This window comes from Ochotona curzoniae, unplaced genomic scaffold, assembly GCF_017591425.1.
Source record: "Ochotona curzoniae isolate NIBS_2020 unplaced genomic scaffold, NIBS_Ocur_1.0 contig_78, whole genome shotgun sequence".
NCBI lineage: Eukaryota > Metazoa > Chordata > Mammalia > Lagomorpha > Ochotonidae > Ochotona > Ochotona curzoniae.
The window spans coordinates 2,244,662-2,259,210 of NW_024466559.1; the positions used below are offsets into that span (position 1 = coordinate 2,244,662).

The 14,549-nt window shown below is 51.4% G+C and overlaps 1 protein-coding gene across 7 annotated transcripts in view; it reads right to left on the minus strand.

Annotated features, from left to right (window-relative positions):
• Positions 1 to 12,472: 12,472 nt before the first annotated feature.
• Positions 12,473 to 14,549, minus strand: part of WAC (WW domain containing adaptor with coiled-coil) — a 70,166-nt gene continuing 68,089 nt past the window's right edge. For all 7 annotated transcript variants that reach the window (XM_040992563.1, XM_040992566.1, XM_040992565.1 and 4 more), the window contains one exon: positions 12,473 to 13,477. In XM_040992563.1, coding sequence (XP_040848497.1) covers positions 13,408 to 13,477 — 70 coding nt within the window. In that variant the 3' untranslated portion in view covers positions 12,473 to 13,407. The remainder of the gene's footprint in view (positions 13,478 to 14,549) is intronic.

Genomic DNA, 14,549 nt, shown 5'->3' on the forward strand with positions numbered 1-14,549 from the left:
AAGGAATTAATGCAACACACACACACACACACACACACACACACACGAGAGCATGGTTTATTCCAAAGGGAGAGAGAAGCACACATATGTGCCAGAGTGTGGGGCACGCTCCTCGTGATGGACCTGAGAGGTGTCTATCAGGAGAGGGGAGGGGAAGAGACCAGACTAGGAGCCCGAAGCCAAGAGCCAAAGAGGCAGGACCCTCCCATGTTGCCAGCTCCTTCTGTGACGTAGGGGCAGTGCCCTGATGACAGACAACCAACGTGGGGCTTAGCATGTGTCAGGCTTTCTGGGAGTTGCCCAGGGCCACTGTCCGGAGCTTAACTACACGTGGGCACGATGGTGTCTCCCCTTCCTGCTTGTGGGTGAAACTTGGGTACAGCAAGGGAAAGGGGGGGCCTGGACTGGGGACAGGGTGGACTTCCAGTGCAGCCATGAAAGATTATTCCAGCTCAACTATTCCTACCTCATCGTCCTGCCTGGCTCCCTCCCCTCCAAGTCACCTTAGCATGGAAAAACATAACTCCAGGCTGTTTTCATAAGTGACTGAATGACCTCTGGTCCTCAGGGTCGCCTCCTGCCAGTCGTGGACAGATGTGCGGGGAGACCAGCTGCCTGAGAGACTGCCATTGGAGTAACACAGGTTGTGCTGACCGGCCAGCACTGCAGACCAGGGCGGAGGGGAGGGCGGGAGTTCCTATGGGATTATAGGGTTTCTTTCTCCCCACAGCTGAGGATGCCAGATGCCCAGCTATGCCACTGCAACCCAGCATTCCACCTGGCTAGGGCCATGCCATCCCCTCCCGCTCTCTCTCCCTCAGCCTAGCACGGATCTTGATCCGGGGAAGCAGGATGGTACAGGAACCAGGGGAGACCAATTGGCAGGCTACCCTGTCAGGATATAAGGAGGCACGCTCAAGCCTCTTTTGCAGGGGATACTCTGCAAATATACAACTTTAGAGTGTGCTGGCACTGGTGGCACTGGTTAAAGCCACTGCCCACGACTCCAGCATGCCATATAGGCTCTGGTTTGAGTCCCTGCTGCTCTACGCTTCATTTCAGCCCCCTGCTATTGCCCCTGAGAAAGCAGCAGAAGGTGACCCAAGGGCTTGGACCCCTGCACCTGTATGGAAGACACAGAAGGAGCTCCTGGCTCCTGGCTTCAGCCTCGGCCAGCCCTGGTCATTGCAGCCATTTGGGGAGTGAACCAGTAGATGCAAGGGGTGGGGGTAGCTCTGACTTTCAAATAAAAGAATCATGAATCTCAAAAAAAAAGACTCTGGAAAGATCACCCATTTCCAATTCAGTGACGTGGCTGACTGGACTACCCGACGGCCACATTTCCCAATAAAATCCTCATAAATTACGACCATACCAGTCGTGATTCAGTAAGATCACAGAATCCGGCCCTGCCCCTGGAACGCTCCTAACCCACCTGCCTTCTTGGGGGCGAGCCATTTGGGTTAATTAAGGGTTGCCTGGCGGGTCGGGGAGGGCGGCAGTGCTGTAACTTTTCCTCATCTTGTCCAAGTCACTGCTGAAGAAAGGAGGCTAGGCTTTTTCAGAAATCTGTGCGCCCCAGTCCCAGTCGAAGCAAAAGAGGCGTGTGTGTGTGTGTGTGTGTGTGTGTGTGTGTGTGTGTGTGTGTTCCCATGTCTGTTAGAGGTGACTTCTGAAAAGTACAGTCCAAGCTTTTGGAACTTTAAGATCTCTTAGCCTCCATCACCAGCCAGCATCGCAAAGAAAAAGAGAGGCGCAGGGGAGGGCCCCGTAGCCAGCCGAATGTCTTTGTCTCCTTCTGTCTCCCCTCCACTCACTGCAGCGCGCACACACCCCCACCCCCACCTCCCCAAACCGCGTCGCGGTCCTTTCTTGGACTGGAAGAAGAGATGCTAGTGCATGTAGGTACCGGTTTGGGTATACAACAGGTGCCTCTGTCCACGTCTGTCTGCGTTTCCCCCCCCCGTGCGCAGGTAAGCCCGCGGTGGTGGCCTCCGGGCCTGGCGGGGCAGGACACCCAGGAAAGATGGCTGGGGGCGGGCGGGGCAAGGAAGGGCTGGGCCCCCGCAGTGCTGGGAGCGTGCTCGGCGGCAGAGAGCCTGCAAGAGAGCAGGCGCGCGATCCGAGCGAGAAGTCCCTTAGGGGAAATGCAAAGGCTGGAGAGAGGCACCAATTACTATAATTGAAGGTAATGGTGCCGGGGCGCCAAGCCGCTCCGCGCCGCTCGGCACCGCCAGCCGGGACCAGACGCGCCCGCCGCGGGTCCCGCCCACCGGCTGCCGCCCTCCCGGCCCTGGGGCTGCAGGCCCTGCATGTGTGTGTGTCAGCCCCGCACCCACCAGAGCTCTGTCCCCAGTGCGTCGCTGTCAGAGGGCCTGGCTTCCAGGGTCCAGCTCAAAGTGCACACCCTGGGAACATGAAGCAGGCGACGGCTCAGGTAACTTGGGGCTCTGTCACCACCGTACATGAGAGACCTGGAGGACACTCCTGGCTCCCATCTGGCACCTGGCCCGGTCCCTGTGGCTGTGGGCATTTGGGGCATGACCCAGCAGATGGAATCGCTCTGTCTCTCCTAATGAATGAATGAGGATTCCATGGTAGTGGGAAAGTGTGGTGGACAGGAGTGGAAAGGCCTCAATGGCCTTAACTTGTGACCACCACGTCCTGAAGCATCAGGGGGTGACGCCAGCACACGCAGCGTCACAGGATCGGAGACACGGAGAGCGATTTAGGAGGCGAGCCTGCGTGTGGGCGGGATGCGCTAACTTTACAAAATAATAGCCTGTGTTTGGTTGTGAGTGTACGTGTGTGTGTGTGTGTGTGATTCCGTTGTGATTAATCTTTCCAATTGAAAGGCAGCATTACAGAGAGGGAGGGGTATACAGAGCATGTGTCCCCTGCTTTACTCCCAATATAGCCACAATAGTTTGAAAACAAGAAGCCACAAACTTCTTCTGGGTCTCCCACACAGGTGCAGGGTCCCAAGGTCTTGGGCAAGCCTCTGCTGCTTTCCCAAGCCACAAGCAGGGAGCTGGATGGGAAGTGGAGCAGCCAGGACACGAACCGGTGTGATCATGTTCACGTGGGCTGTCAGCAACACAGCTGGCCCCGTGACTCATCTCTGGCTGCTCAGTAATGTGTGATTGGTGAGGTCCTGGCAGCTGGAGGTGTGGAGCCTGCTGTGGCTGTGCCGTGGCAGGGGCAGGCGGGCAGCTCAGTGGGAGTGCACCCCCCATCCCAGGGCCAGGATGGACCAGCACGTGACTTGGGCCAGGCATGGTCCAACCTCTGCAGACCTTGGTCCTGAAGGACAGGAGCAACAGAGAGAGCTCCAGGATGCCCTGCAGGTCCTGGTGAAAGACACCTCTCCCGCTTCACCCGCCCCACCTCCTGAAAACGAGGCAGGAGCCCAAAGGGCCAGTGAAGTGGTCAGCTGCTCCATTCTGGTCGGCTGAGGCGGAACTGCTCTGTGGGCCTCTGACGACTTCTCCGCCCAAACACAGGTGACCAAGCTCCACACAAGGCAGCCTGGAAAGCGACCCGGGGCATTCTAGATCATTCTAGAAAATGGAACTCCACAGAGGGCAATTCCTTGGAAAGGTTTTTAAGGAAGTGGAGCCATCAAGTTGAAGGCGTCAGTACCATGTCCACACAGAGGATGCAATGGACAGCAGGAGACACGGCCAGCACCGGCAAATGCCAGGAAAAAAGAGCCAGCTAGGCATCCAATAACGAAGAGAGGCTGGCGCCGTGGTGTAGGCTAATCTTCCGTAGAAGGCCAAAATCCCAAATGTGTATCAGTTCAAATCTTGGCTGCTCCATTTCCAAACTAGTTTGTGGTTAATATGCCGTAGAGGATGGCTCAAAGGCTTGGGCCCCTGTACCCATGTGCCTTCAGGTCAACTCGGCTCTAGTCATTGTGACCAATGGATGCAAGACCTCAGTCTCTTTTTCTTTAATTGCCTTCCAAATACAATTTAAATAAATCATAAAAAAAGAAGGAGAGTGGCCAAGTTGCCTGAGGGTGAGGATGGAGACCGGAGTGGGTGGCTTTGGGAGCCTGGGGAAAGTCCCTCGGGGGATACACAATTCAGGGTTGGGCCAGGAGCACCCTCCGTAGGCAGAGGCACCTGCAGCTTCCGGTTGTCATCTCGGAGGATGGCAGTGCTGCGTCATCAATGTGTGAGTCTGGACAAGTAGTAGGCAGCAGCAGAGGGGCAGAGCCTGGGGCCCCAGACCCTGGCAGAAAAGCCTTGTAAAGTGCACACGGAAATGTGGGAAGTGCCCAGCCCTCACCAACCTGGCAAAACTGGTTCCTAGGTAATTACAGGCAGGGCTGCATGAAGACAGCCAGGAAGCTCTTCTCACTTCCGGATGCAGATGGGTCTTCCCAAACCTTCTCTGGCTGAGGGCAGTTCTTGCCTCTTTTTCCCAACAGGTGTCAAAACAGTGCCTATGGGCATTGGCACCGTGGCATGTAGGCTAAGCTGCCACCTGCGGCACCAGCTCTCCTATGTGCATGGCCTCATAAACTTGATGTTTCACTTCCCATCCAGCTCCCTGCCTGTGGCCTGGGAAAGCAGCAGAGGACGGCCCAAAGTCTTGGGACCCTGCATCCACGTCAGAGACTTGTATACAGATCCGCTCTGTCTTTCAAAATAAATCTTAAATAACAACCCCCCAAAAAGGTCTTCAGAAAGAACACAAAGGAGTCCGGATGAGGAAGAGCAAAGGGGAATGAGCCTCCCAAGGTTGGCTGCCTGTCCTTGTGGTGCGGTGGCCCCATTCTGCAGTTTTTGCTGCACTTCCTTCTTGGGGCACTCTGGGACCTGGGCCAGATCACATTAGCAGCACTATGTTCCACTGAGTCCCCCTTCCTGGACAGTCTGCCCAGAGCAAGAGTGGCCGCGCTGGGGAGCAGAGGGTTCTTGAGGCAAATTGTCAGACCCGCCCCTTCTCCCCTTCTGGCACATACAGAATCACATTGCAGGCTCTTGAAAAGTTATGGGAAAAATCAACTAACCCCAAAACAAAACAGCCCCTCCTCCCCACAACACACTCACACCAGTGTAACCACAGGATAACATCCATGTCTGTTGCCATTGCTGTCTTCCAACGAATCAGGCTGTAGTTGGGACCACTCCCTCTGCAGCCTTGCACCCTCTGGACCTGCAGGTGCGGAGGGAGCGGTCCCATCGCGTGTGTCTGCTCCGCCCTCTGGTGGTGAGAGAAGGAAGCACGCCCAACAGGGACAAGGGCGCTGCTGGCCCGCGTTTGCTGTTGATAAAACAGCAAGGTCGTTGGTAGGAATGTTTAACCTGGATATTTTAAGGACTGTGTCTCCATGTCCTGCTGGCACGGTCTCCGCACGGCTTTGGACAGACGTGCATAAGCCACGAGCAAGGGATATAAAGGCATCAGGGGTCCTTGTCTCCATGCCGTTGTCGGGTCTATGTGTTCTGGGGTGACCCTGGTTTGTTCCTTAGTTGCTTATGGATTTTTATTTGAAAGGCAGAGACAGAGAGAAAACAGCAAGGGTGTGTGCGGGGGGGTGGGGGAGGCTGGGCTGGGCTGGGTTGGGCTGAAGCCAGGAGCTCAGAACTCCACTGGGTCTCCCATGTGGAGGGGAGGGACCCAAGCACTTAAGCCACCTGCCAGGGCATACATCATCAGCAGGAGGCTGGATCAGAAGCAGAGGAGCCGAATCTGACCACATATGCTTGCTACGTGCACGCGTCCGAAGGGACCCGTCCCAGCTTTAAACTTTTCGGAATGAGGATGGCTAAATGAATAGAACCAGCACTGTTCCTAATGGCTAATATCTAAACACGTGACTTGTTTTCACCACATTGACCTGAGGAATCAAATAGGAACCCCGCCGCACCCCCAAAGAGGAGAATTAAGCCAAAATCCTCCTCTTCTCTAAGCCACCGACCACCACTGCATGGGCACCTGCAATTGTAGGACAGATTCACGGGAAAACAGCTGGCCTCCAGCTGTCCGTTACCCGTCCCTACGAGCTCACCTCAGAGCCATCTGTGCACCAAGAGTGGTGTGTGACCACATCCGCAGCTGCCGTTGTAGGAGGCATCACAGCACGTCTTGCTGAAAGCAAGGACGCCCCCTCTCCACTACTCCCTACCCCGCCAAGGGCCACACCACTGCTCTGAAGCTCGGGGTGGGGCACTGTGTTCACGGTTTTGTGGGGCCAGCACGGTGGTGTTGCAGGCTAAACCTTGGATCCAGGAGGCATCGGGAGGACTCCAACTGGCCGACCTGCCGATGGATTTGCTGCATGACCCCAATTCCAGGGTGACAGCGGCTTGCCACTCTGCACAGGGCTCTGCTGGGCTCCTCCCAGGGCCGCTGTGCCACCGACAGGAGCTGGCTGTCTCTGAGAGGAGGGACACTCTACGGAAGCGGTGTGAGGAGCTGGCTCCCCTGCTGCTCGGCTTCTGTGTGTTCTGCTTTGGACTTTACCCAGCTTCCTTTGTAAGTGTCCCATTCTGGAAGATTCTAGCCAAATGATTGCTTCTTTAAGGCACCCGCTGGGTGGGGTGGACAGCTCTGCTTCTATGTTTAAAGCCTCTGATCGCTTCCTTGGTTTCCTGTCTGCAATTGGCAAAACAAATAAAGGTCCTGGCAGTTACTTGGCAGGCAGTGATCTGCCACGAGAGCCACTGGCCCCTCCAATAGCCAGTGTTGGAAACTTCCCAAAAAAGTTAAGCCAAGGGTCAGGCTCATTTTTGGACCTCCAAGGGCACTAAAGGGGCTCGGGCTTGTTCCTTAGGCTCAATGTGCACACACAAAGCCATCACTGCTTGCCTTTAACCACTCTGGCACTAATGGGTCATCTGGGATTCCCTTACGTGTGCCTGTTAAATGGGAAGCAAAGACTCTTGGCACAGGAGCCTTGGGAGGGAGATTAAAAAGCTATTCAGTCCTCCTGAGACTCACACCCCATCACAGGATACTGCCTCCCTCCTCACATTGCTGACAGGTGGGGATGGGGTCTCCCAGGTCCCAACACACTGAGCAGGTCAAGGGTTCTGGGCTTAAAGCCCTAGCAAGAATCTGAGGAGCAAGGACAGGAAGAATGCTGGTGGCTCTAGGCTTTCTGATGGACTTGTTGAAGCAGAAGCTAGAAAGAGATGAGCTGGGGAGAGCAGGAGTGGTGGGCAAAGCGGATCTCGGCCCATGGAGGACCTGGCTTTGGTTTAACAACTCTACGGCTACAGCCACATCAACAATGGGATCTATTCTGAGAACAGCATGGGCAGTCGATGGTGTCGCTGGAAGAGTCGATGAGTACGCATATCCAATGTAAGAGAACTACGGTGTTGCCAGGCGACATCAGCTTAGGCAACCCCTGTTGTATGGTACAGCCCACCATTGGCTGAAACGCCATGAGGCAGGCGTCCCTGTGGTGTGGGGTCACTACTGCCGGCCTTCCAGTTCAGGGGGGTCTCATGAGACACGCCTGCCCTGTGGGCGCAGCCCATTGGAGAGACAAAGGGCAGTGGATCTGCTTGAACCCGTTCGTGCCAGCACTACACCATGCCACTCTCCAATTCCTGTCTCTTTACAGGTGACTTTATGGAGTGGTGCTCCCTAACACACACAGCCCCCAGCCTCCCCATTCTCGTCTCACTGCTCCCTCTCATGGCCCCCAGCCTCCCCATTCTCCTTTCAGAATGAGAAGGCAGGACGCCTTCACCGGGTGATGGGCAGGCCGGGCTCAGAGCACAGAGCCTGTCCCAGGAGCCCTCTCTGCACGTGGCTGCCGCGGCTCTGCAGAGGGAACCTTCAGGAGTGTGAAGGTCTCAGCCTGTGATGCCAGCATGATTTCCCTCTTTTGTTCTTTTTGAAGATTTTTTTTTTTTTTGGAAAGGCAGATTTGATAGAAAGATCTTCCATTTATTGGTTCACTTCCCAAGTAATCACAATGGCCAGAGCTGAGCCAATCTTAAGCCAGGAGCCAGGAACCTCTCCCAGGTCTCCCACATGAGTGCAGGATCCCAAGGCTTTGGGCCGTCCTCGACTGCTTTCCCAGGCCACAAGCAGGGAGCTAGATGGGAAGTGGAGCTGCCGGGACATGAACTAGAGCTCACACGAGATTCCAGTGCATGAATATGGAGGATTAGCCAATTGAGCCATTGTGTGGGTCCACGGTTTCCCTCCTTTTAGTGTGTTTTGGTTTTTCTGTCAGGTGGAGAAGATATGAGATTTACCTCTGAGGAATCAAGCAGCTTGTGAGAAGCCACCACCCCAGTCCCAAGGTACCAGCTCCCCAAGGATGAAGACAAAGGTGGATGTCACCCAAACCAGAGGTACCCCATGCTGGCTTGTACAAGCAGGCTCCCCAGCTACAGGAGCCGGTGCTGTGGTGTGACAGTAAAGCCGCCTGTGAAACCTGCATCCCCTGTGGGGTAGTTGTGTCCTGGCCACTACAGCTCCCTAGTAATGGCCTGGGCAAAACAGCAGGAAATGCACCGGATGTTTGAGTCCATGCCACCCACCCACAGGGAAGACCTGGGTGAAGCGCTTGCTCCTAGCTTCGACCTGGCGCAGCGCTGGCTGTTGCAGACATCTGGGGAGTGAACCAGCAATGGAAGCTCTCCATATGGCTCTCCTTTTTTTGTCTATAACTTTAGAAAAAAAAGTGCATTTGTTTGAAAGGCAAACTTAGACAGAGAGAAGAAGGGATATATAGAGAGAGGTCTTCTGTCCGCTGGTTCTCCCCCCAAACGGCTGCAACGGCTGGTGCTGGGCTGAACTAAAAGCAGCAGCAAGGAGCTTCTTCCAGGTCTTCCGCATGGGTACAGGGACCCAAGGACTTGACTCATTTCTAGGTACATAATCAGGGAGCTGGATTGGAAGTGAAGCGGTCGAGACACAAACTGGAGCCCATATGGGATGCCAGGCCTCAGGCATAAGCTTACCCTACTATGCCACAGTGTCAACCCCTCATGTGACTTACTCTTTAAATTGAGATGTGCTTGCCTCCCTGCTCACATTCCCTGGGTTGCCACTGAGCACACCTACAAGGTCCAACGCAGCAGTGGTCCCAAACACGAGCCTGTTCTACTTGGGTCAGGGCCAGCAGCAAAAGATCAATTTGTAGAACACACAAACAAGTCAATGAGCACAAAGGAGGGGTCGTCATGAGGCGTGTTTTCTCTCAAAGCTGCCCGGAGCAGACTGGTGTGCAGAGTACAATGGCCTCTCGGCTGCTCCCACCTGCCAGGCGCTCCCAGGGGAGGGCGCTGTGTGCTCAGGCAGGCACATAACCTTGAACTCTACCACGTGTAGCACGTGTAATTAGCACACGCATACCTTTTTATTATTATTGTTATCATTATTTGAGTGTTTCAATTTACGATGCACTTCCTGAGGCCCTTGGGTTAAAATAACATGATCTAATGCAGTAAAAACCAGCCAAGAAAAAAAATGCATGATTTATTCCCAGCAGCACGAAGCCCATTGGATCAATCACAAATGCATTTGAACAGTGTTAATTAGCCTGGAGATAACTTTTTTTTCTTGTTGTTGTTGTTGTTCTCCTTCTTTGGCATGTACCTGGTCCATGGAAGGCGGCCAGTCTTCCAGGGCCACGTGGATGGACACAATGTCAGGAACAAGGAAGATGACTGGGAGCTAAAAGGCACCGTTGATCATGAGCACCGAAGGTGTCTGCTAGGCAGTCTGGAGTCAGATCAGGCCAAGAAGGAGACAAAGTTTATATATATATATGTATATATATATATTTAAGATTTATTTATTTTTACTGGGAAGTCATTTACAGAGACAAGGAGAGACAGAGAAAGATCTTCCATCTGCTAGTTCACTCCCCAAGTGGCCGCAACAGTCAGAGCTGAGCTGATCCGAAGCCAGGAACCACAAGCTTTTTCCGGGTCTCTGACGTGGGTGCAGGGTCCCAAGGCTTTGGGCCATCCTCTACTGCTTTCCCAGGCCACAGGCAGGGAGCTAGAAGGGAAGTGAAACAGTGGGGATACAAACCGGCACCTATACGGGATCCTGGTACTTGCAAGGCAAGGATTTTAGCCACTAGGCTACCATGCAGGGCCTGAAGTTTAGCCTTTAAACACTCCTTCGAGTTCCACAGCTCCTGTTAGGAAGGTGGGCAGGGAGCATGGATGCTCAAATGCTGCTGGATCACGCACTGGGCACCGGGACCCAGATGAGAAGCTGGAGTATGCCCATGAACATGAAAATCTCCTAGGCCACCCAGGCAGCCAAGCACACAGAGGTTCTCCAGTTGTTGCTCAACTGCTGTGGAGGAGAACGGGGTAGCTGCCAGTGTGCTGCCAGTGTGGCACACTGCTGATGAAGAGAACTGGGTCACTATGCCAATGGACTGGCGGTGTGGCATAGTGTACTGATCAAGAGCTGTGGAGATGAAGCCAGTTGTCAATGGGCTGGGAGATTGGCACAGCATACAAAGTGCCATGCAGGAGAATGGGTCAGGTGCGGTGTGGCACAGTGTCTACAAAGTGCCATGGAACAAAATGGAATCAGGTATCAGTGGGCTGGAGGCGTGGCACAGTGCTGATAGAGGGAGATGGAGAGAGGGGTCACTGCGCCTGTGTGCTGGTTTCAGCATAATGCTGACCCAGGGTCACAGTGACAATGATGGGTGGTGTGGCACAGTGCAGCTTGGCAGCCACCTGTAACACCAGCATGCCTACCTTGGAGTGCCTGGTTGTCCAGTTGGGTGCTCAAAAAGGTGAACGATGGTGCTTGAATTCCTGCCACCTGTAAAGGATACCAGGATGAAAGTCCTGGCTGCCAACATTGGCTGGGCTAATTGAGGGTATTCAGTGAATGAACTAGTGGCGCAACGGCCGATACTATGCCGATCCGAAGCCAGGAGCCTCTTCCAGGTCTCCCACGCGGGTGCAGGGTCCCAAAGCCTTGGGCCGTCCTTGACTGCTTTCCCAGGCCACAGGCAGGGAGCTGGATGGGAAGTGGGGCCGCCGGGATTAGAACCGGCACCCATATGGGATCCCGGGTGTGCAAGGCGAGGACCTTAACCACTGAGCCATCGTGCTGAGCCCCAGTTCTGCTTCTGACTTAAGCTTCCACCGTGGGAAGCAGTATTCTGAGACTGTTTCAAAACATTTCTGAAAGCTGCATAAGGCCGCCAGAAAGTATTAATTTCAAGTTTTTTTTATGCTCCTGTACATAAACAAGATTGCTGTCACACTCACAGCCATTGAAATCTGCATCCAAAGCATCAAAAACAGGAGCTTAAACCCTGCAGCGCCGGGTGAAGGGACTTGCTAATATTCCACTCCCTCTCACAAGTCTTTCAAAAGCAGGATTTATGAAAGGGATAACCATTCATTGCGAGGTTTTAAACACCTCATTCCTCAAGACTTTACTAGTTCATATGGTTGCGAAGGAGATAATCTGGTTTCTTTAAAGCAAACTGTTGGGCCTGACAGGATGGCTCAACTGGCTAACCCTCCCCTTATAAGCGCTGTGATTCCCACTTGGCTCTGGTTTGTGTCCTAGTTGTTCCGCTTCCCACCCAGCTCCCTGCTTGTGGCCTGGGAAAGCAGTGGAGGAAAGCCCAAAGCCTTGGGACCCTGCCTGGGAGACCTGGAAAGGCTTCAGGGTTTTGGTTCCAGACTGGCTCAGCTCTGGCTGTTGTGGCCACTTGGGGAGTGAACCAGAGGATCGAAGATCTGTCTGTCTCTCCTTCTTTGTAAATCTGCCTTTTCAATGAAAACAAACCTCAGTTACACAACAACATTTTCTGTATTTTGTAAAACACCCAGAGTACTACTGCTTACAATTTGTCAAGAAGTGCTGCTATTACCTTCCAAACCTTTAACACAGCAGAACAAGGGAGGTGGTGCTGGCAGTGGAGCTAGGTCATTTGTCCCGACAGGGAAACAACAGCCTCCCAAGCAGGTGCTAACATCCAGCAGCCCAAAGACCTTGCTGCACACAAACTAACATCTCAGCAAAGGAAAGAGCAAGCCAAGACAATTTTATAGTAGCAATAGTTTCTTTTTTATTTTAATATACTTTAGGAAACAATATACAAAGCTGAGCTCCCCCACCATTTTCCGAAAACAGCAGGAAGCTCCAATTACACAAATTGAGCATTTTGTGATGGCTAAGAACAGCAGTCAGCACCAGACTTGAACAGTCAGCCACAACACAGACATCCTTCAACATGAAATGTCAGAAGAGCAAGACAGGTAAACCAGGGCTTAAAATGACAACCACTTGGGAAGTGACTTAATCATTCTTGTTGAACTTCATATTTCATCAAATGTCTTACACACCACTTTCTGTTAATATGCTTTAAACAAAACCTCCCTTTCGGAACTGTTTCAATTAAGTATAAATATTCAACAAGAATATTTCTGATAAAGAAACCCCAGGTAGTTCAAATTGTAATATGCATTGACCAAAGGAAAAGAAAAGTAACAATTTGTTTGTTTGAACATGTTTATTACAACAGATACAATTCACATCCGCCTAGCTTCGTTTCCTCTTTCCCCTCCCACACCACGTTCATCAGGCCCATTTCCTTGTGTTTGAGCAATCACTGCACTTGGAGCACACATGCCCAGCAGTACTTTCAAGTCCATTCTTAGAGGGTGCAAATGGATTTCAATAATTTATACAAACAAGTGGGTTATGCTCAATCACTGCAGTTGTTTAAGCTACTGTACACAGGAATGAAAAGGTTATAGAAAAGTGCCATAGCAACAGTGCCTTAAGAAAGGAGAAAAGAGAAGCCCTACAAAATGGATCAAAGCCGGTCAGGGTTTCCGAGGGAATGGACACACGGGAACTGAAAACATTTCTCTGCAAACAAATGGAGAAGCACTGCTCTCGGTCAGGTGCAGGTGTGGACACGGTGTTCAATGGTGTTTTGTACACTGCCTGGATGGTTCAAAATCGTATCCTTGGACACATATCGCCTGGCGCTTGCACTGAATTTTTGAAAATGCCAAGATTTCTGAATGATAAATTAGCCCCCCCAAAATTCTTTTTTTTTTCCTTTTTTTAAAAAAAGCTAATTTTGCAGACAGGTTTACATGTAAAAGGCTAGGTATTTAGCCACCTCAGCATTGATTAGTTCTGGATGTCTAAGCTCTGTTACACATGGCTTCCCATGGCTTCACTCTACAAAACATATTTACAACGTGAAGAATACATCTACAAGAAATCTACATTTCAAGGGTTTTACAAATCAACCTTGTGTCTTTCTCCTGAATTGATGCACACAGACCCCAGCCCCTTGTCATTTTCTTTGCCCAGCTTAACGGTCCAAAGTCTACTTAAATGCAGCTCAAAAATGTTAAGATTGGGCCACAGATGTACAGTTCCCATCTCAAAAACCATGTGCAATTATTCACATCTTCACACCATGAAGGAATTTTGATTTTTTAGCTTTTCAAGTTCTTTAATTTGTTGTCTCAAAAATAGTATCCTGAAAAAAGAAAATCAGGCATCAGTGTCTATGGTGGATATACATGTTACAAGTATTCACACAGAGGCTAATGAGTGATAATCTAAAATAATAAGTAAAATAATTTAAAATTTATTACAGTTAAGGCAAAATAATTAAGGATATATGACACATATTAAAGCATCAGGAAGATGACATTTAGAACATTTCTTAGTTCTTAGTAATGTCTCAATTTTTACCTTTAATATAAAAATAACTGCTGACAGCAGGCTACGACCACCTGTGTTCGATAAGGGAGTGCCAGTTAGAGATCTGCCTGTTTCGCTTTCAGCCCTGCTAAGGCACCTGCAAAGGCCGTGGATGGCGATGGTCAAACACGTGGTCCCTTGGCAACCACACAGGAGGACTCATGGCTTTGGCCCACCCTTGGTATGATGGCCACTGGGCGTCAATCAGTGGACAAAATGTCCATAGGATCAGCACCTGTCTCCCTTGTCTGTGCAGTCACTCTGCCTTTCAAATATATAAATACTTAAGAACCGCTTTAAAATGCTTTGTTCTACACACTATTACATTTATTAAAAAGCCACCTTATCTTACAGCTGGGATAAAACCCCTATTTTCTCCAGATGGCTGGGCCATGCAAAGCCAGGAACATGCACTTCATCCTGGTGTCCCACAGGGATGCAGAGCCCAGGATCCGAAGTGAACAGTCAGGAGCTTAAGTCTCTGGTGCCATCAAACCCAACCCCAGGGCAGATGGAGGAACATAAAACCCCACACCTGGATTAGACTTCCATGCACTGCATCAGGTCTGCCCTCCCCCGTGACTGACTTCACTCAGTACCTATGGGGTGGATCGCACACTGGCTTGACATTTGGTGTGTACACTTTCTTCCTAAGATGCAGTGATACACAGAAAAATTTCCTAAAAGCCAAAAACAAAGCTTCATGTATGTCAGAATTATTTTCAGAATTCTACAGCTAAAGAATAGCAACTGATATTCAAAAAGTAATTCCAGATATTCATAAATTGATTTAAAAAAACCCCTCGCTTTAAAAAGTTTACTAGGAACTCCTATTATGTGCTTAC